The 25,568-nt window shown below is 40.8% G+C and overlaps 1 protein-coding gene across 1 annotated transcript in view; it reads right to left on the bottom strand.

Moving 5' to 3' along the window:
- fbln2 (fibulin 2) overlaps positions 1-15,039 on the bottom strand; it is a 69,715-nt gene extending 54,676 nt beyond the window's left edge. Inside the window, exons 1-2 of the mRNA XM_079340686.1 lie at positions 14,784-15,039; positions 9,930-11,865 (exon numbers count right to left, since the gene is read on the bottom strand). Of these exons, the coding sequence (XP_079196812.1) occupies positions 9,930-11,757 (1,828 nt within the window). The 5' untranslated portion in view covers positions 11,758-11,865; positions 14,784-15,039. The remainder of the gene's footprint in view (positions 1-9,929; positions 11,866-14,783) is intronic.
- Positions 15,040-25,568: the final 10,529 nt, after the last annotated feature.

The raw sequence follows: 25,568 nt of genomic DNA on the forward strand, positions 1-25,568 counted from the left end.
GCAGTGACAGAAAAGTTATGGTGCAGCTGTGGCTCAGTGGTAGAGTGGGTCGTCTCTCAACTGCAGGTTCGATCCCCAGCTCCTGCAGCTACATGTCTGATGTGTCCTTGGGCAAGACACTTAACCTTAAATGAATCCCACTGAGTGGTCAATATGTGATTGATTAATGTGATTAATTGATACTGAGAGACACTTAAACCAGCAGCCTCTGCCATCAGCGTGTGAATGTGTAGTGTGTTCTCTGAGAAGTCAGAATACTAAAAAAATCACTGTACAAGAGCAAATCCATCTACCAAAAGTCTGCTCATAAGTTAGACTGTGAAGAAAACATCACAATCTATGTTCAGCTGCTCCAGAGTTGTGGCTTGATAGAACTACGGAACACTCACTCGCACAACCTTTTTTGTCATTTTCACTCATAAGACATGCTTAAGTATTATTTTGGCTTATGTCATGATCCTTTCTGTAACCTGAATAAATAAGTCTTTGTGTGTTCATCTTACCAAAGAGATTTGATGCCCAAAGCTAATCAAACAACACACTTTTCACGAGGAAAGCCATGCGTTAGAAATATTTGAAATGGTGCAGTTAGGAAGGAAAAGATCATGTTTGCGTTGAGTATTTTATATAAGCCAATAAATAGTAGTTTCTTGCAGGACTCCTGTGCAAAAAAGATGGACTAGATGGACTTTTCTGTTGCTCTTTTTTTCTTTTATATCATGCTCGGAAATGAGTTATTGAAGAAACAATAGCTGTTGTTGAAACTGCCCATAGTAATTCCTGATTTGGACACATTACAGTACGCAGTATGTAAACAAATGCTAGATCTGCAGTATGCCAGAAAAACCCAGCCCTTCCCTCTCCCTCGAGGGGAAATAAAGATCAGTGATCACATTAAGGACATCTGGTCCCTTTATATAGGATTACCTTTTAGGTTGATTTCATGTCATACTAATAGCTCCCTATCATATTGTTTCCCACAATGCAAAGTGCCAGGTCAGAGATTCAAAATGGCCAACATCAAACAAGTGAAATAATCACAATCAGACTAAAACACACAAAGATAGCACCAAATAGCTTTTATGATTCTCAATAATCAAGAAACCTAAAATGAATCACTTCTCAGATTTTTCAGACTGTAAGTGCATGTTACGCTGTAGTGCCAGCTGCCTTCAGCTGGGTTGCTGTTCCTCACTCCAGGACTGAATCCCAGCTTAGTAGAGCATGGCATACTGCAAAATAAGCACTGACTGGCAAGTATACTCATTGACTGTAGATATAATGGGACGAAACCTGAGTGACGTCACTCATCTGTCATTGCACGGGGCTCCACAGGCCCATAGCCAGCAGCAACCAGGTCCAGGACAGGTGGTCCTGTCTCAGCCTAACTTTCAGGGTGCACTTACACTAGCAATGGTCTTGTACCATGCTCATCCCCACCCCTCCTCCCCATGTTCCCCGTGGGTCTTCACTCACTGTTCGTAACATTGTAATACAACACATGCATTGCTTGTTTTGGGTTTTTTTTAAGCATGTTTAGTTTACAAGACAGATGGAGTAGAAAAAATCTAAATAAAACAAAAAAAGGGACGTGCAGTCGAGTCTGAGAACCAGACAGCTACATCACTGACTTTGGGGCTAATTTTAAGTAATTTTCGAAACAATCTGAACACTCAGTGATTTATTGATAATGAAGGCTGTCCACATTGTGTAGCTGTTCTTGTGCTAATGCATGAGCTGTATCATGCCGACGTGCGCCTCTTCCAAGCGTGCCAGGGCCATGGACCAAAGGGTTGAAACGTACTTGCGCATGGTACGGATTTCCTCGTGTGAGTGTGCCCTCAGTGGACCGTGGACAGGCTGAAAGCTGGAGCTGAGGCAGGTTTGAAGCCTCCTGAAAAGTCATGACATCGTCCTCACCTTTCAGTCAGCTCAGCTATGTGCATACAGGTGGATAACATGAATCATTTTCAGAATCGAAAAGGACACATCATTAAAAAAAATGAGGACAAACACAGAAAATATTGTTTTCTGTACCAGGCTGTAAACATGAGTTTACTGTTAAAACTGTCTTTTTGAATGGGCTGTGTATGTGATATCTGGGGCTCTGGAGTCAGCCTCAAGCAGACCCAGATGAAACTGCAGGATTTTGCATTTCCCCATTCACTTCATTTTTCAACAACTGAGGTTAATCACTTGATCTTACTCCATTCTACTGTATAAATGTCTGCATACTGGGCTCAACAGTAGTATGCAGTAGGCTGTATAGAAAACAGCCTCAGTGTAAGGGCATTCACTTAGTTGGAAAATCGACTCAGTGCAGAGTCAGGTGAACGTGGTGCACAGTTAGGTGTCTGGGGTTTATTGGCCTTGATCAAGACCAGGTGTTAGAAGGTTATATAAACTATGTGGCTCCAGTGCTCTGTGCTGACTCATTATCTCACCATCAGAGATTGTTGGAGGTTCTTTCAGTGTTTTTTCTTATTGTGTAGGGGTTTGTGTATCCACAGAAGCACCACTTGACACTGTCTGTTTGCCCCTTTGTAGTGTCTCAGTGCTGGGCAGGTCCTGTCTGCCTCAGCCTTTTGAGTTAGGGAACAGAAACTACAATCTATAGCAGGCGTACTCAAATACAAATCTAAAAGGGCCAAAAATATTTTTTTCAATGACTCAAAGGGCCATTTATTGAGGTCAGTCATGTCATGTCTGTAATATTCAACACAAAATGTCATTTTCATTCAAAACAACAACAAAAATACAAACTCAAATAAAATAAAAAATGGAAAAGTAATTTCCATTTTTGTTGTTGTGTCATGTGGGCCTGGACTTTGAAAGAAAAAAGAAAAAAAACATAAGAAAATAGAATTCATTTTAAAAAATGAGGACTTGTAAGACATTAAAGGACCAACATGTAAGCAATCTACTAAAATAAATCATGAATTATCTTACTACAATATCATCAGACATTAAGGAAACATGCTGTGTTGAAGTGCTGGCTTCTCTCACAACAATGCAGCAGTCATTATGACCTCCTTGTAAGTTCAGATTCTGGTCCTGAATGGTCTGGATTAGTTTGGACCACAGCATAGCAGTTTCAGCTGCCCCTTTGGTTTGCCAGATTTATTCAGATATACCTCTGCATTTCTTTTTTAAAACTAGGATAATTATTGGAGAGGCTATACAATAAATGGAGAGAGGTTATAATGCATGATCTGGCTAAACACTGAAGCTTCCGTATGCAACATGGTAGGTTCACATTGGCTCTGGGGAAGAGGGGGCGAGGGTGAGAAAGCTCCCTCCAATGTTTTTAAGTGAGATCGCAGTGACCTTTTGAAACACTACGTGTCAGAGTTAAACACAGTATTGCTCCTTTAAAGATTTGCTAAATCCTGCATCCCTTTGTTGGTGCTCTCCTTTGAAGATATGACATCAGAACTGATAAAGTGTCTTATCAGCAGCCTGGAGTGAGGGCCTGCCTAGCCGTCCCTCTATCTCCTCTATTAGATTGTAAGCAGCCACCTGTCTGTAGTCCAGGCTGTTTCTATCTGGAGGAAGGACTTTATCAGGAATTAGAGGACCCTGTTACCCTGACAGATAACTCCTCCGCACTCTTCAATCTTCCTGTGTATGCTACAGAGGACACAGCCAGTTTACTGGCCTCACTCCCCCATTTTTACGAGTTGACATGCTAATGACTTGCAAATAGATAGAAAGGGTCCCACAGTAACTTTGTAATTACATCCTTTCATCAAAAGTTCCAACAATGAAGTGCCGCCTCCAAAAGGATAAAGAACTACATCATTTAATCACCTTCATGCTGTATTTTAAGCCTGTTTTTAAAAGTGCTGGGTATCTATTTATTTCTCACTTCACTGTATCACATACAAAGCTACTTTCACACTTTCTGAGGCAGGACATTGTCCAGTTCGATTTCCTGTTAGCTAGCACAGACTCTGCTCGGCTCGCTGAGAGGATTTCTTTGATGGTGACCAGTAACCAGGGTTACTAATAGTCCTGATCGCTCGATATGCTCACATCTGTTAACACTGTCCTCAGTGATTCTGTGTATTATTACCAGTGGTTTCATACTATCTAAGCTTTTGGTCTGAAGATGACTGCAGAGTGATATCAGACACATAAGATTACCACAAACCACTGCACGTTCTTCCAAAGAAAACATGACTGAAATATGATAGATTGCCAAATAAATCATAACAAACTATTTTTTAGTGTTCTCAATTGATTAAAAAAAAAAAGATTGTGATTAACGACATGAGAGGCTGTGCTCACGGCCTGGGAATGACTGGATGGGGAGATGTGACTTGCAAGTTAAAGACAATGTAGTTTCATAACTTATGATCTTTTATGACCTGCTGGTTTGACGTCTGCTGCTCACTTCGAGTCCAGGTCTCTGCTTTGAGTCTCATTCACTGTTTGTTATCATGATTATGTTTCTAAAATCAAGGGGAACGACGCTCAATATACACGTGTTTATGAAGTAAAAACCTTTGTGTGAAAGGGTTAAGGTCTCTAGCCTAATCATGCATTCACACGTTAACGTTTACAATATTATTTGTTAAATAATGAGGTAATACTCTATTGCATCTATGTACTGCACAGTATACAATGTGTTTCTGTAAACAGATCAATATGTTGGAGTCTAAAGTGTAGCTTCAGTGTTGAGTTTTGAGTTTTTTGGGCAAGTTTCCCCTGACCATGCTGAAGAACGACTGTCTGCCCTCCCCAGTCTGCTGCTGGCCTGCACTCCCAAATGGACAAACCGGATGTCAACACAATTACCTGTGTACATACATGTGGTGCTGGGAAATCCAGGAGTGGAAACATAATTACAGTCTGCAAAACCTGTTTCACATCATAGATACTATTTTGAGCGCCTCAATTTCCAATCATCACTTAAACGCAATTTCCTTCAGATACACTTTTTAAGATTTTGGTTGAAATTGTCTTTAGGTCCAGACAGTAATTAATAATTCATGTGCTCAGAAAAAGAAAAGAATCCATCATCTGTCGCAGTTGTAAACGCGTAAAAACTTCAACCAGTGTCGGCACTCAGGTTCAGGTTTCATAAACCAATCAGGCCTCTGCTCGTTCTGCACCCCATGCATGAGCTCACACTCAAAGCATGAGCTGAAATCTGCTTCTCGACCGATGGCACGAGTGCCTGTAAGTGAGGGGTGTGGCTTATGAGGGAGCACAGAGGGGCTGGGTGAATACAGAGCAAGGAGAGGATGCTACTAGCAAAATCCTGCTAGTCTTCGAGAATGACCAAGCCTGCGTATAAGTGTCATGCAAGAGAGACGGTAAAGGCAAACACAATGCTCAGTTATCATTTTGACATTTAAGGTCGCTTTATTGATTCCCAACATCAACTCATGCACAAGAAGGCACCTTTAAAAATTCTGGTAGCTGTTCAATAGACTGATCAAAGTGATTCAAAGTGACTTTTCTCTCGTCGAGTTAATCAGTGGAGATCGGATTTCTCTTAATGCAAGGCCAGGATTGATTATTCATCACATCCATGTTGCGTTCCCGTGCTTACGCCTGCACATGATCAACTGTATACCGTGCTGAAACACACCAGGACCAGGACCAAGACAAGGTGCTCAGTATGGAGCACACACTCAGGTCACATTAACTTCAAACGTGCCTGAGTCCAATACAGACTGCCAGTGTTAGTGTGGACTTAGTCTGAATAATTCCTCCAGGGCTCCAACATCTGGATCTTGTGGTACCTTGCGCTGCACACACCTTGTTAAGGCAATCTCATATGTACCAGAAGCAGATCAAATAACACCACTATCCTGCATGAAGTGCAATGACCTGCAAATGTTAAAAGGTATAAATGTTTGAATAGTAGTCATTTGATGTTTTGAAGAAAATATATTACATGCTATACTCTACCAGCAGTTTATATAACACTCTGTGTGGTTCAATGTAAAGCTGGCTCATGGGAGATTTATACTTTATATCATGAAGAAAAGTACAGAAACAGATGTGTTTATCTTTTAGGTTGAAGTCAAGCAGTAGAAAAGAAAAGCTGTCTATTCTGTACAGTGTTTGCTTCTGCTGGAGGACTGAATGACACAGTAAATAAACAGCACAAACGCCCTTCAAGCATCAGGATATTACATTTATATGAAAACACAGTTTCACAGTAAACAAAATCCTTGAAATAAAAGCATCTGAAGGTTGGAGGCCTGAGATAATATATCACCAGTCCAGATTCTTAAGCCATGTCTGTCTCCTGTGGGAGAGCTGAGGCAACGTGCAGTAGAAAGCAGTGAGGCCCGGTGTGCTGGCTGAGCGATGGTGCACACTGGAATGAGACTGCTGTGAGAGGATCTTCACCACGGGAGGAGTGTTTGACTCCCTGCTCCAGACAGACCCTGTGCTCACTATTTATATTCCTGTTCAGATGCCTGGGGAGCCGCAAGTGTCTCTACTCCTTCCACTTGCTCGTGACATATGGCTTGGCTGGTTATTCAGAAAACAACAGAGAAAGGGAGCTTTGTTCCAACAGGACAATGTTGTAAAGCCAAAAACTTCAGCTGGGTATGCTTTACTGAAAGAAATATAACTAGGATTTGTGAAAGGGTGGAGATTTACATCGTTGTGTCATTTTCAGAAATTATAAAATGTATAAAGAGGGGATGTTGCTGCTATACATCAATATTTATACTGGTCAAAAACCTACGGTACACTTCCACCGACAGACAGAGGGAGTGAAATGTATCAAGTTTCGACTTCAATTACAGTTTTGGCTTCCCACGACCATGAACCCCCCCCCCATGAGGCAAAGAGGCTGTAGTCCTCAAAGCAGGAAGTCTGGCTTGGAATCCAACCTGTTGCTACTTTCCTGCATGTCAAGCACTCTCCCTGCCACGATTCCCCACTTTACCCACTGTCCTGTCTCTCAAATAAAGATGCTCCGTCAATAGACTCATTTAAAAGTATATGTTTTTCATTGTTTTGATGTAATCAAACAGTTGTGTTCTATTTCTGATCATTTCGATTTATCCTGTGTCAGTTTTGTAAAGTTTTTAATATTATATATAAAGTTATTATTATTAGTTTCATCACAAACATTAACGGACAATGTATAGGATATTAAACTAGCGCCTCGCGCAGGAAAAGCTTCCATCCTCTCTCCTTAATGACACACATTTGTCTTTTGTCAGGGGAGATACTTGACGACAACACAAAGGACTTGTTGATTTATCCTTTCTTTTTTCTCTGTTGAACACAGGTATGGGGGTGTTTTTGTTAATTGCTTGATGTATAGGACCTGTGATTGATATAAATACTAATGTTATCAATGTGAATTTATATGTACACTATGTATCCATTTATTCTAACATATTTTGAATGAATGGGTAATTGATGGTTGTAAATAGAGAGCCGTTGACAGTTTGGTCAGAGGGGAGATACTTGAGGACACACACAACTCGTTGATTTGTGCTGTTTTTTATTTCTCTGTTGAACACAGAATATAAAACCAGAAACCCCAAGCTGTCTCCTGAGTAATTGCAAAAACACCAGAACACAACGCAGAAAGTACAGTCGGGTTTCAACAGTTGTGACTTAATATCTGTTTTAGGAGAACTTTAAAGGCGTGATGGGATGAAATGTTAAACCCCCTGTCGGCGCCTACAGGTTGATGGTCGTGGGCCTGAACAAAGTACAGTACTGGTGCAGGTCAGAGCTGGAATAAAAGAGCAAAGGGAGGAAGTGGATATCTTGCAGCTTAAATAGATTGCTTAGTGGAAGGAGGCGTTGTCAGGTGATTGTTGAGAATGAGGCATGATACCTGGGACAGCAGTGTGTCTTCAGTGGACAGCCTGAAGGAGCTCGCCTCAAGTCTGGTAAATGTTGTTTGTGGTAGCTGTTTGTTTTAGTCTGACCACCTCAAAAACATGGTTCAATAATGTACACTGTTCCTGTTTAAATAAAGAAATAGTTATTTATTATTATACAATATTATTAATTGTATATGTTTGCATTTATTTCACTTATTTATTTCCATTTATTGCCTGTTCTTTTTAAAGTGTTCACAACAGTTAATGCACGTGATGCAGATGATGATCAACGCGTTAAAGGCAGGGTTGGTTATTTTCAAATAAACTAGCATGATTTTAAAAATGAGCTTTCCCTCAGTGCTCCTTCTACACACAGGACCTTCCCCTCTGTGCTCCCTGAAAAGCCACGCACCTCACTCACATGCACGAGCGCCGGTCCTCCAGAAGCAGACGTCAGCTCATCGCTCGCACCCTGTAGAATCTACATCATCTCGTGTCTCATTCAGCGGCAAGTAAACTCAGCGTATAAACTCCAGTAAACTTCAAGTGTGGGCTCATGCACACAAGGAGAGAACAAGCAGTGAGGCACAATCATCAGACTGGCACTTTTTGCCAGACGTTGGTCAAAGTTTTGACAGCCTTACAGCAGCTACAGATGACAGATTTTCTTTGTTCCTTTATAAAGCGCGAGTTGAAAGAGTTTGTGAAGAAAATTACCAACCAGCCATTAAACAATTGTGATCTCAAGATCCTTAAAAATAATCATGATAATTGGATTTCATTTATAGTTCAGAAGCCACAGTAGTCACAAAACACTTTCTCCGTTGTTACCACTGCTCTGTTCAAGCAGCAATGATTCTGAAATTGTTGAAACAATCAACAAAGAGACCCAACATTTATTTTAAGTCAGTAAAACAGCATCACTCCAAGCTGTCATATAAACTGTTGTTGGGAGACTTCTGGTTTCTGAACACCCGAGCCAACCTGAGCCAGGCTGCGAACTAGTTAATAATAAAGCATGTATGGAAATAGTGGATGAAACAGGTGCTTGGTTCACTCAGTGCAGCAAACACAAGACAGATCAACAAATAGAATCTGAAGACTTTCTCATGACGACTTTTTACTGAACAGCCCATGTCAAGCATGAATGTCACTTTTTTGTGGTTGATAGATCACACATTTCTGTGGACACGTAAGAAAAATGGAATTTTCATTAAAAAAACTGCCACTCTATGTCACAGGCATACAATACCCAGAGGGCCCACTTTGACTGAATCTGCGACCCAGACAGGTGTGAGAGACACTCGGACAATAGACGAGGTGAAGCGAGGGGATGCAGTCTGAGGCTTTTATTTTCTGCCACTAAACAACCAATTCAATATTCTTCAAGAGTCTTTTCACTGCACTTAACGATCCGTTACTTGCACTGCACTTGTCCGTACGATTTGAAATGTTGTTCTTCAAGAGGTGCACCCTCGAAAAATCATGTCAGATGAGGATTAGATTTAATTTGTTGAAGTTTTAGTTTATAGATCTTTATGTTTCTCAAGTTGAGATGACAAACGTTTAATTTTAATGCTAAATTCATTTACATTTGCATGTTGTACTTTGCACATCATAGCAGGAGTTACTGTGTGATTTGAGGTGCTTTGCCTTTAATGCTGCCATGGTTATGTGCAGTGTGTCATGCTTTGCAACAAATATTTCAAAAAGTTTTGAGAGAAAGAAGTTGTCCCACCCACACCCAAGGATACATTTAATTCAGTACATGTATTCGTCATGTAGTCGTCGTGTACTCTACACGACGACTAAATGCAATGAAATGCATGCTACGTTAGCATAAAACATCAATCATGTGCAATAGCATGTTTCACTGCACAGATTTTAAATTATTTTCCAACTAAGCCAAACACTTACACTTCATGTTCCCCCTAACATTTCCGGCCTTACTACAAGTTTTTACGATGTGAGAATGTATCTACAGCCACGTCATGTCGGTCAATCTTAAAATGTTATATCTTAAATAGAGATTACAAGCTTCTATCTTCAAAAGATGGGAGTATTATTTCTAAGTGCACCTGTCTGTGCCGTGTAGTTTATGTCTTAACTCACCCTCATCAGGTTCGACAGGCACCACTGGGCGATCTTTCCTCTCTCCATCTTTCTCCGTCACCGTTTCCTGCTCTTCACTGTGAAGGTTAAACATCCTCTGACCTGGCTCTCCGCTGGGTTCATGCTCGTCCAGCTTGAACCTTTGCGGTCTCTGGGTGGTGGTGGTGGTGGTAATGACTCGGTCCATGGGAGTTGTCAGGTCCTCGGTCCTCCTGGGAGAGCTGCTGCTGGGCTCAGGTGTAGTCTTTTCGGAGCTGCTGGTCGGATTGCTGCTCTCGGGCTCCTCGTTGTTTCCCCCCTGCTGCGTTGGCTTCACCTCGTAGGCCACATCTCCTCCCTCAGGCCCTGTCACACTATGAAATGTTACTACTTCTGCTTCTTCTTCGTCTTCCTCCTCTTCATCCACCCCTTCCCCTCCGTCTGCTGTGAATGTTCTCTGTGATTCTTTTTGACCATTTGAACTTGCTTGGGGATGGATCAGACTCTCTGGGCTTTTCAGTGTGTATAGTGTAAAATGGTCTCTCTCTGATTGTGTCTGCTGATTGCTTTGACTTTGTGTTTCTCTCACTGGATGACGAACATCGATCGGATTCTTTGAACCACTGTCAGATGTCTCCAGGTCATATGTCTCGGTGATTCTCTGATGAACTGTTCTCTCTGAACTCATACGTAGATCCTCTGGGAGTTTTTCACTTCTTAATTCTGGGTTTGGTCGAAATATGATTCTATCTGAACTTTTTAGTCCGTGCCCTGGATTATCTACATCTGTGTGTGCAGTAGGATCACTGAATGTTTCAGTTTGCGCGCTGTCTAGACCCTGTGATGGCTGCCATGAAGTCGTAGCGCCCATGTGAATATGAGGTCTGACAGAGCTCTGCTCCACTCTCGGGGGACTTTCTGTCACTCCCCCTCTGTCCTCAGGATGCTGAACTCCGTAGCTCTCTCTCAGCTCCAGCTTGTTCTGTCTGTCAAAGCCCTGAAGAGCTGCCGTTCTGTCAGGTCTGTCAGAGCCTCGGGACACAGAGGCTACTTTTTTGGAGGAGGGGGGCTGGGTGGAGAAGACCAGAGATTGATGGTAGTTCTCTGGAGAATCTATAGGACCATAATCATAATCTTCTGGATCCCCTTTGTACAAAGGCAGCTCTTTAAAGAGGGGAAGAGTCGCATTCACAGGAGGTTGATGACGAGTGGAGATTTTATCCATGTGCTTACGTGGCTCTAAACTGTGGGGGTAACTGTTGTGCCTGTTCACTGTTTCCCCCTCTCTGGAAGCAGCCAACATGGTTTTTTGGACCTTTAGTGGGTCACAGTCTGGCACAGGGTAGCACATAAGTGTCCCCCCTTCAGTGGGGCAGTGGCAGACCTGGCACGCGTCAATGTGGAACGAGTGTCCAGCCTCATATTTTTGGCCATCATGGACACATCCAACACGTTCGCACTGCATGCAACTGTCCATGGGCTCTGAAACGTCGATGCAGTTTGGGGGCAGATCAGGACAGCTGATGAAGTTGCAGCTGATCCGTCCTCCTCCAGCAGGGCAGGAACACTCTGTGCTGCCATAGTCCACAAAGTAAGAGCTCCCCTCTGGCACCTTGCCATTCTTAAATCCCGCATTAATGCAATCGTAATACTGGTACCCCTCACATGTGCATCCCTTTTGGAGGCATGAAGCACAACAGGCGCCACTCTCCAGCCCTTCTTCGATGCAGTTTTCCAGCTGGGGACAATCCACGCCGGTGCAGTCACGCTGGCAGAAGCCCACGCTCAAGTAAACAAAGAGAAATGTAATCCTTACTAGTGTTACTTCTGCCCGCACAACAATAGCCATGGCCCCAGGTGTACGTCTGAGATTCAGTAAATATCAGGTATCATCCAAGGCCTTCAGTTTGTCTTCAAGGAATCTGGCGCGATCTGCTCTCGTGAAAAAAACATTACTCTGTAAGAAATAGGAGAAAGGGAGACAGGCGGGCAGATGGAGGCTTATTTCTGAAAATGAAAGCAGAAACACATCTGGCTTTACAGTTGAGCTCACAAGAGTTCACTTTTTACAGCCTCTTATTTGTCCTGACATAAAGACTACACACGTGCCATTAACACCAGCTGCACTGCAGATTCTTAATCACTATACAGGCTGTCATTGTGAAATTGGAAATCTGCACGAGACGCTTCCCCCCTCTTCCCTGATTGTCTTCATGGAAAAAAGGACGTAAAAATCTGCAATCAAGCCTAAAGTCTTGCTGCTGGACATAACAGATATAAATAACTTAAGGAGTTTGGTCAGTTTAGAGATTGATTCCACTTAAAGAACAGAACATTCTCCCAAGTACTGTAGTTAAGAAGAGACAAAAGGGAGAATTACATTTTTGACTTCTTAAAGATGTTCAATTAGAGTTACCATTTGAGACATAAGCTGTTTTTACACATGCACTTTTCTGTGAAATCTCTGAAAGTGGCTAATTCGTAGCATGTTTCACACACAGCATGAAGTGTACCCTGTCGGTCATGAGGGCGGGGGGTGATGAGGGAAGACATGATCTAACAAAAAAAAGGGCAGATAAAGAGACAGAGTACGACTGTATAACTTTCATTCCTTAAAGGCAGAGTGGGTAATTTTCAAAAACGTTCGTTATTTGGAAAGAAGCATCCTCTCCGTTCTCCGTGTTCACTCACCCCTTCCCCTTTGTGCGCCCTCAAAAGCCACGCCCCTCACTTACATGCACTTGCGCCATTGGTCCAGAGGCGGATTTCAACTCATGCTTTGAGTGTGGGCTCGTGCATGCATGGGGTAGAGAGGCTTGATTGGTTTATAAGAAACGAACCGTCATCCGACGTTGGTCGAAGTTTTTACAGGCTGACAGCTGCTACATGTGACAGATTTTCCTTGTTCCTTTGATAACGTAAGACCTTAATTACTCTCAGATACACTTAAAAAGTCAGATTCACTTAAAAAGTGTATCAGGAGGAAATTATCTACATGAGCTTTAATATCAAAGCGACATGTAACTGGAGAAACAGACGGGTGGATAAGAACCTACTGCTGGGCAGAAAACAGTATAAAGCTTCATTAGATATATTATTATTATTATATTATTATTATTATTATTATAAAACTCACATCAGTCACAGAGATTTTCACTGAATATGTTTGCTGCGTTCACATATGGGCCCTGACTTCACGCAACATTTCAACTGGAAATTTAAAATTGATTTACATGAGTTTTTTTGCATGTGTGAAAACACCTAAACACTGCTGGATCCTGGAGCCAGGTCATTGGTTGTTTTTCGTTTTCATCTGAGTGACTTTCATAAATCAGAGCGATTCATCAAAATAATGGCTAAAACTGAACTCAAACTCGCTCAGCTACATACCGATCTGTTCTAAAAGACGCACATTTTTCTCTCTGCCAAAATCTTTGTGGACACAACTAATACATCATCAAAGACACAAAGCATATTTTCCCAAGGCAAAGACTTCTGACTTACTTCGAAAGTAAACACACACCCCAACATCAAACTTTCCTGCTCTATTCCTGGCCTGATATTCATGAAGTATCCATGAAGTGTTGAATTCAACACTGATTTGTCGCAAAATGGTGCAGCCAGTTGTCTTTAGATCTGCTCTGGATAACGACCTAACCATCATCTCTGATCTGAGTTTTCAGCTACCTGGGCCAGAGAATGACTTCAACATGTTGGAAATAGTTCACACACTTGCCACATCTTGGGTTCTCAAACTGAACTTGTTTTGGAAAGGCAAAAAAGGAAATGCTAAACAATTGTGTTTAGTCATAAAACAGTTGACAAGCTCTGTTATGAGGTTATTTTTGTTTTGTTTTTCCTCTGGATTCTCAGATCATTTTAAATCTAAGGCTGGTTTTGATATTTTACAGAGTTGAAGTCAAACAGTTTGAACCACAAAAAAAAAGAAAGAAAGGAGAACTAGTTTTTTTTTCTACAACACAGCTTCTTCTCATAGGGAGATAAAAAACAGCCCAAGCCCACACTCAAAGCCCAAAGTCACCAAACAGCTCATTTCTGGTCTGAGCAGTGACGATCGATGCAGAGCTGTCAGTGAAAGTGACATGCTCCTTTACTGTACACCCCTGTTAAAAGTTTGCAAAGCAAGGATGTGAAAGAAAAACTAAGAATAGGCTATTAAAAGGTGTTTGCAGAGTCAAGTGAGGGATGGGGAATTCCTCCTTGTTCTCCGTGTTGCCTGAACACACATTCAAAAGCACACAAACACACACTCAGCTGATCCCTAAACATTCCCTGATGTCATGCTGCTCTGCCAAAATGACCACAATGAGGGGATGCTTTCAATCTTCAAAATTGTTCATAAAAAATCTGTAACAAAACTATGTCTTGTGAACGATTGTGCATTGCATATCAAGATATGTCTTTGGAATAAAGACTAATACTAATAAACGTTTGTGTTCTAAAGAAAACTGCACTGAGTGGTTGTACTGTATTTCATTTTAATAGCCAAAGTCATTGGTCATTCATCAACTTGAATTTCCCTCGGGATCAATAAAGTATCTATCTATCTATCTATCTATCTATCTATCTATCATTGACGTTTTCTGAATGTCGTTGCAACCTGGATTTATTGCAGCACGAATTACAATATGCAATCTAAGGTCTCAGTGCAACATTTAAGGTTAGCCTAGATTAAAAAATAAATACACCAATTGAGACTTCTCTTTAGTTTGTCCTGTGTAAAAAAGTGTGTCCCCTTTTCTGTCTGATAAATGACTATCCTCTTAAACACTGATTGCAATACTGCGCAGAAGTTGAATTTCAGAACGAAAGCAACATTTTTCAAAAAGTTATCCGCATGAGCGACATTCTTACCATAACATCAGCAATGGATGAGAGCAGGCGAACAGTGTCGATCAGAAGCTGCGGACACTTCGGACGGGTTAACGACTGAAGCAGTTTACACACACCGGGATGTTTTTCTCTTGTGTTCCTCAGAGCAGCTGGCAACAGGTCCTCCAAACGCCACAAAAAGTGAGAACTTTGAGACTGTCGAGGATCTGCTGGGAGCAGACAGGCAGGGAGGCGGAGGGGGAGGGACAAAAAGTTTCCCCGACTCCTGGCTGAGCCGGCCCACAACAGGTAGGTAGCCTACTGAGACCAAGAAAAACATGTTGGAGAATGTCAGTAATTTCGGGTTAAATTGAGTGTAAGCAATGAAAAAAGCATTATCTCATGACATCAGGGGCTTTCAGGGTCATGTTTTCTCATATTTATTTTCTTACATTTCTTGTAGGCCTGTCCGGTTCTGCATCACTCCAAAACACCTCTGCAATATCAGCACCAACAGAAATGATGAGAAATAATGAGAATAACTCAAAAGTCAGTTAATTTGAGGGAGTTTTAACCTTTCTGAAAGTCCTGACAGTTTTGCACTTTTGGCAGCTTTATGCTTCACTGGTACACTTTAGTTTTTGAGATAACAGGGGGGGAACTGCCCCGAGGCACAAATTACCCGCTCTCCCCTCTATGTAAATAATAATAAAATACAGTAAACAGTTTTTATCAGTAGATTAAAACAATGACAATGCTACACTCATTTTCAAGATAACAAAAATCTTCCAAATGTATAGGCCTATATTGTTGTTACCACTGGTTTATAGTCACACCAGATAAAGGTGTCAGTCAGTGCAAGACTTTAAAAGCCTCTGCATTTCAACAATGGGGTGGTTCGTTACAACACATTGCCGCTTGTTTACACCAAGATGTTCTCTGTCTCAAATTACTGTTGGTAGCTATTTTTGCCATGCTTAAAAGCATAATTTTTGCTAAAATAGTTAGCCTACTTTCACAGTCTGTTGACACCTAAATAAATGTCCATCTCTGTGTATGAAGTAAGAATAGCCAATAAGTTTAGCATAGTATGACTAGATGGAAAACTTCCTGCGTCTGTCTTTAAAAACAAAAAGAGTGTGAAGCCTTAAAGTTAACAAATGGAAAATTGTTTCTTAGTGCATTTGTTTGTTCTCAAACACAAATCTGACAATGTCCAGAAGATAACAAGGAGTTAGCCAATGTGGTGTAGCCTTGCGGAATCGCTGAATCATGTCGGGTTGCCCAGAAATGTTGCCTTTTTATACATCAGTATGCAGATAGAACACACCAGAAAGCCTCCATGTAAAGGTGAACTAATTGTTTAACATTTGACATAGAAAGGCTAAGTGTTGTCCCGATTTCAGGCCAGCAAAAGGCTATTATGGTTTTCCATATCTGAGGCTACATCATGCACAGACGTAAGGGATGAACTAAAGTTGCAGTAACAAAGTTAATAAGCACATTTTCCATTGTGAAATCTTTCACCCCTTAGGAGACTATACAACAAAACGTTTGTATGCAAAATCAATATTTTTTTATTTCTTTAAATCCCAGCACTCGTAGTCTGCTGCTGTGAAAAGTTGAGAGTCTGTTAATGATCCTTTTTATTTAACTTTTTGTGTGTGTGCGTGCGGTGTAAAGTCCCTGTACGACTTGAGTAATTCCACTGCTGCTCTCTTTTATGTTTCCTTTAGAACCATGTTGTCAGCCCCCATGGTAAACTTTGGCTGTTGTTGTCTGCTGTGTTTTTAAGGAACTAGCATGTACCTCCTAAGAAGAAGGCTGTTACCTTCTTCAAACCTTAATCATTCCTCAGGCTTCTGTCCGTCTGTCTCGTGCAAATTGAATGCACGACACGGGGGGGTTATGTGAACTACCACAAAATAACAGATCTGTCTGTTTTTATGACCTGTTTGATCCCCTGCTGATCCCTGTCGCATGAAGGATAAAGATGCATCTCTTTAAAGTGAGAATTTCCTTAAATTCACATGAGGTGAAGAAATAATTCATCCTTGGTCATTTTCATACATTAACTCCTTTTTTAAGGAAGCATGACCCTGCAGCAACAAATGGACTTTACTACTTCTCACTTCGAAGACACCGTTCCTTTAGTTAAAGCAGCGCCCTTCTGAAGGCATCATAAATTTGGAGTTCAAAAAGTGTTTTGGGAGAGTGTTGTTTGGAATAAAATGTGGCGTTCTTGATGCCTGAATGGGATCACTCATTATGTTAGAACTCCGTGACCTGATCAGCAGTTTGGAGCCCTCCCAGCAGCCCGTATAAAGGTCCTAATGAGAAGCTGTCAGGAGCCTGGGGTGAAGTGGTGGTCGGTGCTGTGAAAAACAGATCGCCTCTGATTGCAGATAAGACCACTGCCAGGGGAGTGGGCCGGCTTTCAACTACAGATGAGAGATGAGGTAGAACAATGGGAGGACTCACTTTCTGAGTGTTCAGGGCCGGGTCAGCGGAAGGACACGTTAGAACTTGCTTGTAGGGACTACTTTTATTATCAATCTACTATACTTATTTGTCACATATAAAAATAGAGTTGGTCGTGACGGCGCTGCTCCCAGGACCTAAGTGCAGTTTTGTCTGAAGTCGCACGGATGATACACAGTATAACAAGATCACATGGTGCAGTGAACAAACATGGATTTGCATGAGCGGCTCAGCGTTGCTGTAAAACTCTTAGAGAGACTTGACAACGCATGGGTGAGATTTGTAGAATCCCAATGTGATCTCCGCAAAATGCCATCAGACGTGGGCAAGGCTTTGAAATAATACAGGGGGGGGGGACTCACAGGTTTCCCACCTGTGTGATTTCTTGAAGAAAGACTTGGTAGGGTCCTTAGAAATGGACTTGACATCATGTCTGGGGCCATTGTCTTATGCCACACTGTTCAAAAGCTTTTAGCCAAATATATTGTACTACATCTATAACAACAAAAAAAAAGGCAAATTAATTAAAAAAAACGTTAAAACCTGATATCGAAAAACAAAACAATACAAGCTGTCTCCAGTTTTGGGCTGATATTAAGATTTGACATCACGTCTTCCCCATAACAGCTGGAGCTTGAAGAAGGTGAGATCATGTTATAGATGTGCTTGAAGATAATCACGTGAAATCATTTGAGCAGATGGAATGAAAGATTTCTGGCTCATAAAAAGTTCTGCCTTACTCAATAGAAAACAACATTGACCTCCAAAGTCTTATCTTCTTTATTGCCTTATGAATTCATTGTCTGGAACAAAAGTACAATAAAAGGGTTTCAGAGTTAATGGCAACATTTTTTTTTTTTTGCCAAATTCAACGTATAAATAAAGCGATCCTTAGTAAAACACCCGAAGCTGTTGAGCAGAAAGCCTGTTTTCCATTGGGGGGAGACACTTTTTCCAGTTTATTGTTAAGCCAGTCTCAAATATCCTCCTTTTTTTTTTTGAGGAAGTAAAGGCCACTGTTACCCTGCCTATAGCATAATGGCAGTAGACAGTCTCCACACTTTTGGTTAACATGTACCCATATCTGCCAGAAAATGTTGAAGCAGGTTTTCAGACTCTATTTAAAGGTAGATATGTTGTCATGCTCATGAAAGTTAGCACACCTTGTAATGCGGCCACGTTAGTATCAACTCTCAGCAGACAGTCATTTTTTCTCCCAAACTGTGCATAGCTGTTAGCGCCATCGTTTGTGAATTAGATGGCTTTTTTAAAACAGGGCTGAACAGGCACATTTTACCCAGTCTGACACCACCAAAGCACAAGTTTGGCGAGCATGTAACCCTTTGTGGTTGCATTTCTAATAAAAGCATATCTTTTTGAATCATGTCCACAGGTTCAGCAGGTGTAAAAGGCCCTCAGTATTCATTTCTTGATCTTCCTGAAAAAAAGAAAATGTTCTTTGGGTTCACTTTAAAACGTTTTGAAAAATGAAAAGAGTAAAATATGACTGACTTTGTGAACATGTAAAAATTCCCTCGCTTCCTTGCCTGTGTTAACTCAAGACATCTTAAAACACACACACAAAAAATGTAACCAAACAGATTTTTTTTTTTTTTTACAGAAACTTAACCTAAACTCAAGACTAAGCAGTACGGTTAGACTCCTTGTCCCAGAATGATTTGCAATTCTTATCCTCTCCAACAATCCCAAAATAAGCCTCTGAAGAGACTCCGGTTTTGATGTTCACACTTCACCGTATTGTCATGCAGTGTGCCTCCTGTGATTAGACGAGTAACTAGGTAGTAACACATAAGCGGCATGATTGAGCACATTATTCACCTCAGATTTCAGGCCCCACATTACAGAAGGTAAAAAACCATACAACACTACTTCCATTAGCTGAACAGTTCACACACAGTTAACCGTTATCCTGTTTGGCTGCGTCTATAAAAAGATATTCATCAAATGATCTCGACATCCTGTTTTTACCCCGAATATCAAAAGGTAAACATCAGCTTTTGGAAACATGGGAGTCTTTTAACAACTCCTCTGAAGTACTAAGTGATGATTTTTTTTTTGTCCTTGACTGGAAAATGTAATGTGATGGAAAATACAGTATAGTTAAACACATTGGAGATATTTAATTTGTGGAATGTTTTTTATTCAGTCAGCGTGGCGCTGGCTCAAACTTTCGGTGCATAAATGAATGTAAATTACTTCCAGACTAACAATATTCAGAGGATAATGTCTATTGAAAGTATAAATAGAATATTTGAGGGAGCATTTTTTTCACATCAGTGACTGACTGGAGACAAAAAGCTTTTGGAAATATCTTCCTGTCCATGAACCGCTCTCCTACATGCAGCATGTTGCAATTAACTTCTGGCACTAGTTTGGCTGCAGAGTCTTATTTCCTGCAGATATTGAAGTACTTAAAGTACATCCTCTGTAGTTTATGATAAACATTGAATACAGGGTCAAAGCATCAATACAGTATTGCAGATTCCTTTTCGCCAAATGCACTGAAACATACCTCTGCAACATGAGTAAATATTCTCCCTCTAGTGCGCTGTTTCACAGACTTAAAGAGGTCTGCAGGTTATCTGTGGGTTACACTGCACATAGTGATCTGCAGGACAAAAATGAACTCTGAAGGGAAAGGGGAAGTGGGTGGTGTTGTTGTGCTCTGGAATCTCCATTACCTGGGCTCTGTGGGGGACAGAGCGACCCTGCCCGGAGTCTCTTAACACTGGGTCAGGTAACCGAGGGCCCTTTTACAGGCAAGGGGAAAGTACACTGTCAGTAGACTGTTTTATAGGAATAATATGTGCTGAAATCAAACCTTTATAAGGCTCAGGTGAACCATATATAGACCTGGCTCATGCTGTGTTCCATCTGTATTTGTGTATGCACCTCTATCTGCGAATGCAGTGAACATGCACCAGGTTTAAGGCCCAGGATGAATCACAACACTTACCCAGGTTGATTGTCAATCAGTAAGGCTTGAATCGATTTTAGCCGTCGCACTTCTCTTTTGTATGAAACTGGATTAAAACCTTTCTATGTATCCAAACTTTTTTTTTAAGCCAAATAGAAATTGTCATAATGTGCTGTTTGTATTCTTCGTGCTCATGCTTGCTTATTTAGTGGCTGACGTGTCTTTGTTTGGCAGGGCAGAATGTTTGGACGGAGCAGAGTGCGGAGCATTGACAGACATGTGCTCTGATTGTTGCCTGCACCAGTCAACAGGATGCTGAAGTCTTTTCTTCCCACTGCACTGATTGAGTTTAATGGTGTGTTGTTGGGTACTGAGGGATAAACAAGTGAGAGTGGCACTCAGAATGAAGGTTAACATCAAATCTCACTGATTGTTTTATGTCTGCATGGAGTTTAACAGAATGGCCTAAAAAAAGCTAAAAGATGATTAGGTATTTACCAGGCGGCAACCTCCGCTGTTGACAAATGAAGCCAGTGAAGAAATGTAAAATCCAACAGTTCATAGAATTTCTGTTTGATGTTGGCTGCAGAGGCAGGTGACTTTCACACCCTGTTAAAAAAAAGGCAGTTTTAATGCAAAGTGAGCATGTTTACAGCCTGGTTCAAAAAACTCGATGGGTCTGATTACTGTAGCTCATGTCTCAACCGGCACACTGTCTGGGGCCTCAGCTCCAGCTCTTAACCTGAATGGTGATCGTCATTGATATAACTCCAAAGCCCCCTGCAGATGTGTGATGTCACTGAGGCTTCGTCCATTAATATTTACAGTCTTTAGCACGAACCCGTCAACTAACCAGCTGCTACTGAATGTGCTAAAACAAGGCAGCTTTTTACATTTGTCACGCATTTGTAATAAATGCTGCAATGTATTTCTTACCTTGTGTACAGCTAAAGAACCGTCTTAGTCCATAAGTGACAGGCAGTAACTGTTGCAAAGAAGCATTTTTTAATGTAGTTTCTATAAACAAGTCATATTGAAAACATTTTGTGTGCCCCGTCTTAACTATCGTTTCTACCTGGATTTTAACTTAAAAAAAGATGTTTCTTTATAAGAGTGATTGCTTTGTTCAATGCAACTATTTTTCACCGATTCAGTTAATCAGCATCTGATTTCATGAAAAATGCATGGGCGATCAGCAGGCGCTCGGCAGGGAGTTTCAGTTTCCAGGGGATGTTGCTCGATACGGAGGTGGCATCCAAATTATGCATCGCTCCAAATTGGCTTCCCGTGTCTTCAGCCTTCGACGGCAACGCATAACAGCTGAAAAGTTTCAGGCTTTCAAAACTCTGAAATATGGAGCTTCAAATTCACTTTAACCCCAGTGGGTCTAAACTTCAATCTGAAGGCTTGCTGTATCAGCGCTGATTCTCCCCCCATGTGATGACAGAGAGATGCATTCCTGTCTTAAACCTGATGAATGGACGTCCGAGTAAAGTGAACATCCACTGTGTCTGTTGCCATCTCCCTTTGTGGTGAAGGAAGTCAATGCTAAGCCAAAGGACAAAAGCAACCTTTCAAAAATGCAGGAAAAAAAAACAACAAAAAAAAAACACATCTGTAGTAGTCATCTGTTCTGTCTTTTAGCGCGGTGCCTGGCTGCAAAAAAAACAGCATCAATGTGAAACAGGTCATCATGGCATTATCGTCTGGCCTTTGCCTTGAATTAAAAGATAAGATTGGTAAAAGTTATTGCTTTTGGTCAAGCTACATAAATGTCAGATATGATCTTGCTTGAAAAAAAATTCCCATTGTTTAATACTTTACAGATAAAAACCCCACTCCCAATATTTTAGCATTGCAACAGCTATTCAAATGAGTAGCCTTCGCTTACTATGCAAATGTCAACCTAATCAAGAGCCATGCGAGTGTCGACAGTGCACCTTTGTTAAATGTAGCCCTAAAGGTCGGTTGAGAAAGCAGTGATTGTGTGTAAAATAGGGCAAAGGATCTCTTCCCATCTGGTCAGCAGATCCACACGAGCCAGTCTTGAGCACTACACCTCAGTCTGCAGGGGGAATCCAGTAAGAACTGTGGACTGAAACAATTACATAAAGCAGCTGTTGTTCACGTTCACAGTCCGGTTCTAACACTACTGTAACCTCCCTCTTTGGTGATATTTGCTTCTCTTGCCGTTAACTAGAAAAAACACAAACTTCAATTAAATGTATCTTCAGGTGAACTTCTGCTGTGCATTTAACTCTTTTTTGTCTGTTGATAAGCATCACACGTATAATGAGCACCACCACCGTAACCCTGGCAACCTTAAAGGCAAAGTGCTTCACATTAAATAATCACTCTTGAACTGATTTTTGCAGTCTCACATTGAAACTCAATATTGGCCAGATTATTGACTTGTTATCAATTGACATTATTGACAGTTATCAATCTTTATTTTATTTGTATAGCAACAATTCATACCAAATATTCCCTCAAGACACTTTACAAAAGAGCAGGTAAAAGACCGAACTCATTGTTCTATTATAGGTTAATACCCAACATTAATCCATCATGAGCAACATTTAGCAAAGTTACTGAGGCAAGACACTGAACGCCAAGTTGCTTCTGCTGCTTCACTGGCGACGTATGATTAGATGGCTTAATGCTGATGGTCACTTTACATAGCAGCCTCTGCCACCACTGTGTGAATGAGTAGGTGTGACCAGTTTAACAGTGCTTTGAGTTATCAGAAGAAGAGAAAACTGCTGGAAAAGCTCAAGCCCAAAGTGTGCCTGTGTTCAGTTTTACAGTGAACAAATGTTCATGTCCTTTTTGTTTCACGTTAAATAAAAGCATACAAAAAGCAAACAAAGTGACGATGAGGTGTCTGTGTGAAAACATCTGAATGTATTTACCCCATGTAAGAACTGTTGGGGGTAAATGTGTGTTCACGTTGATGTGAGGTCTTCGCCTCAAAAGAGCTTCATGATGACATAATGCAACCCAAGGCTACTATTTTGAAGGTCCTCAGCTGTAACCTAATAAAACTCTGAACATCTGCTTCTCTGAAACACTGTGGCCGCAGAGGAATTAAAAAGAAGTGGCTGACTGTTGTGTGTATCTGTTTGGTAGCTAAGCTAACATCCAGCTGATCATTATTACCAAATTATCTGAGAAAAAGCAAATACACAACCAGCACAATTACTTTGAAGGTACACTGTGTTAAAGCCTCTATAACCATGATTTCAAACATGACTTTCATTTCTCATTAGTGCAACACTTAAAGGCACAGTGGCATCATTCTCAGGCTTGTTAGCCCTGATGTGACTGTGTACACAGGGCTGTTCAGTCTGTACTCATTCTCACTTGCCCCTCTCTGATTTTGTCACTGAGTCAGCAAGAAAATACAGGAAGGATCCCCGACAGATAAATTAGCAGTTTGCAAAGACGTTGGTAATCTATCATAAGTCTGTAAATGACTGAGAGTTGATCTGATATTAGACAATCCGAAAACATGAAATCTATCAAGTTTTAAGAAAATCAGTACATAAATAAATACAAATGTTTAAGTTATACATTTATGAGTGATGTAATTAAAACCCAGCCTCCTAAATAATATCTAACATTGTATTTCTCTTTTAACTTGTGTCATTTGTGTTCTGATATGAATTAACCTCTTCAAAGGGAGCATGTTGCTCCACTAAGGGCTCCCCCTAGTGGCCTGGTAAATGTCTTTCATGATGACAAGATATGAAGCCATTTCTTGTTTCTTGCTCTTTGTGACAGCTTTTTATCTTTTTGTGTGACGCTCTACACTTCCTGTATTTTCTGTTGGTTTTAAATTGTTAGTCGCTTTCTATCTGTTTTTTTCCTTTGAATCGTTTTTGTTCCTACTTTTACAAAAGTGATGAAAATTTCTGTTGTCAAAAATGTCGTCAAATTTACAGTAAAAGACAATTTTCTTGTTCATTTGAATGTGTTCTTTAATACGACTGTTGTATTTGTATATTGTAAAGCACTTTGGCACAATGTTGGTTGTATTTAAAGTGCTATATAAATAAACGTGGTATGGTATTCATCTGTTTTATTTTATTGACTTTAAATCCTGCACAGTATAGCCTCGAGGTTTTGTCGAACGCCCCATGTACAGAGGCTGTCGTGCTCGTCACAGCAGTCATTGGTTCAAATCCGACCTCGACCCTTGCTGCACGCCATCCCCCCACTCTCTTCAGCTTTTCTATCTAATAAAGACTCAAATCCCCCCCCAAAAAAAATCTTTAAAAAATAACCCATGAAGACTGCCTTTACCCCTTTATGTTCATTATTTGTAATATATTTTCATAGAAACGTGCTTTGTAACCAGACTTTTAGTTTCTTTCCCTGCTCTGCTGTTTCCAAACAGATTTCTCTGGTTCAATTTAAGATTACTACACATGAATACCAATAATCTGTTTGCACAAGGGTGACTCTCAAATGTACAAAGACATCAGTGTTTCTTCTAGGCCTCATACACTGTGCGTCCTTCTAATTGGAAGCAAAGTGCCAAGCGTGCATTAGATTACGTGGAGGGTTTTATTCATCCCTCATATTATGTCACTAGTTGGCAAGGCCAGCTTGGTAACACTGAGACTCTTGGACGATTTAAAAGCATTATGGATTGGCTGTAAAAGCTCACAAATCGCAGTCTACATTTGTACAAAGAATCACCCAATAAAGCTCACAAATAATGAGGTCTGGGCTCATTAAAGGCTAAACGCTGGCCTAAAGGAAACCAACAGTCTCAACGGCAGTGCGTACGTTTCAGCACCAGATTATTTCGCAGACTTTTCCAGGGCCTCCTCTATTATTCAAACTGCTCGTTCTGTTAAGAGAGGACTGATGACAGTGCAGGGAGAACAGCGGTTATTTAAACACCAGTAAGGTTTGAACTTGCAGTTGTATTTTTGTCACATTTTCCCATTCAGTGAGACTTTGTATTAAAGATGATAAATCACCCCCTTTATTACCAATACAGAACTGAACTCAAGACACCGAGACTATGTTCTCCGTGTCTTCTGAATTAGCTTCATTTTTTTTTTACATCTGGGCTTTAGGAAAAAGTTTCAATATTCCACTTTACAGTGCAAGAGTTGTAAAGTGTAACAAATGAAACATTTCTTAAAAAAGAGCGAAACATACTAAACGACCCTTAACTCTATAGCTCATCTCATTAAAGAAAACTTATTTCAGCACATAAGACAAACCCTTCATTTTAAATACTTCGTCACATTATTTTAACTTTCCCAATCTGACAATTATCCACTTCACACAGTCATTGAGTAAGACGAGACAATGGGTATTTTTAGAGAGAATCTAAGGAGAGACTCTTGAAAATGCTGAACTGTAAATCTCTTTTGATATGACTCGTCTTT

Source organism: Symphodus melops, assembly GCF_947650265.1.
Source record: "Symphodus melops genome assembly, chromosome: 4".
Classification (NCBI taxonomy): domain Eukaryota; kingdom Metazoa; phylum Chordata; class Actinopteri; order Labriformes; family Labridae; genus Symphodus; species Symphodus melops.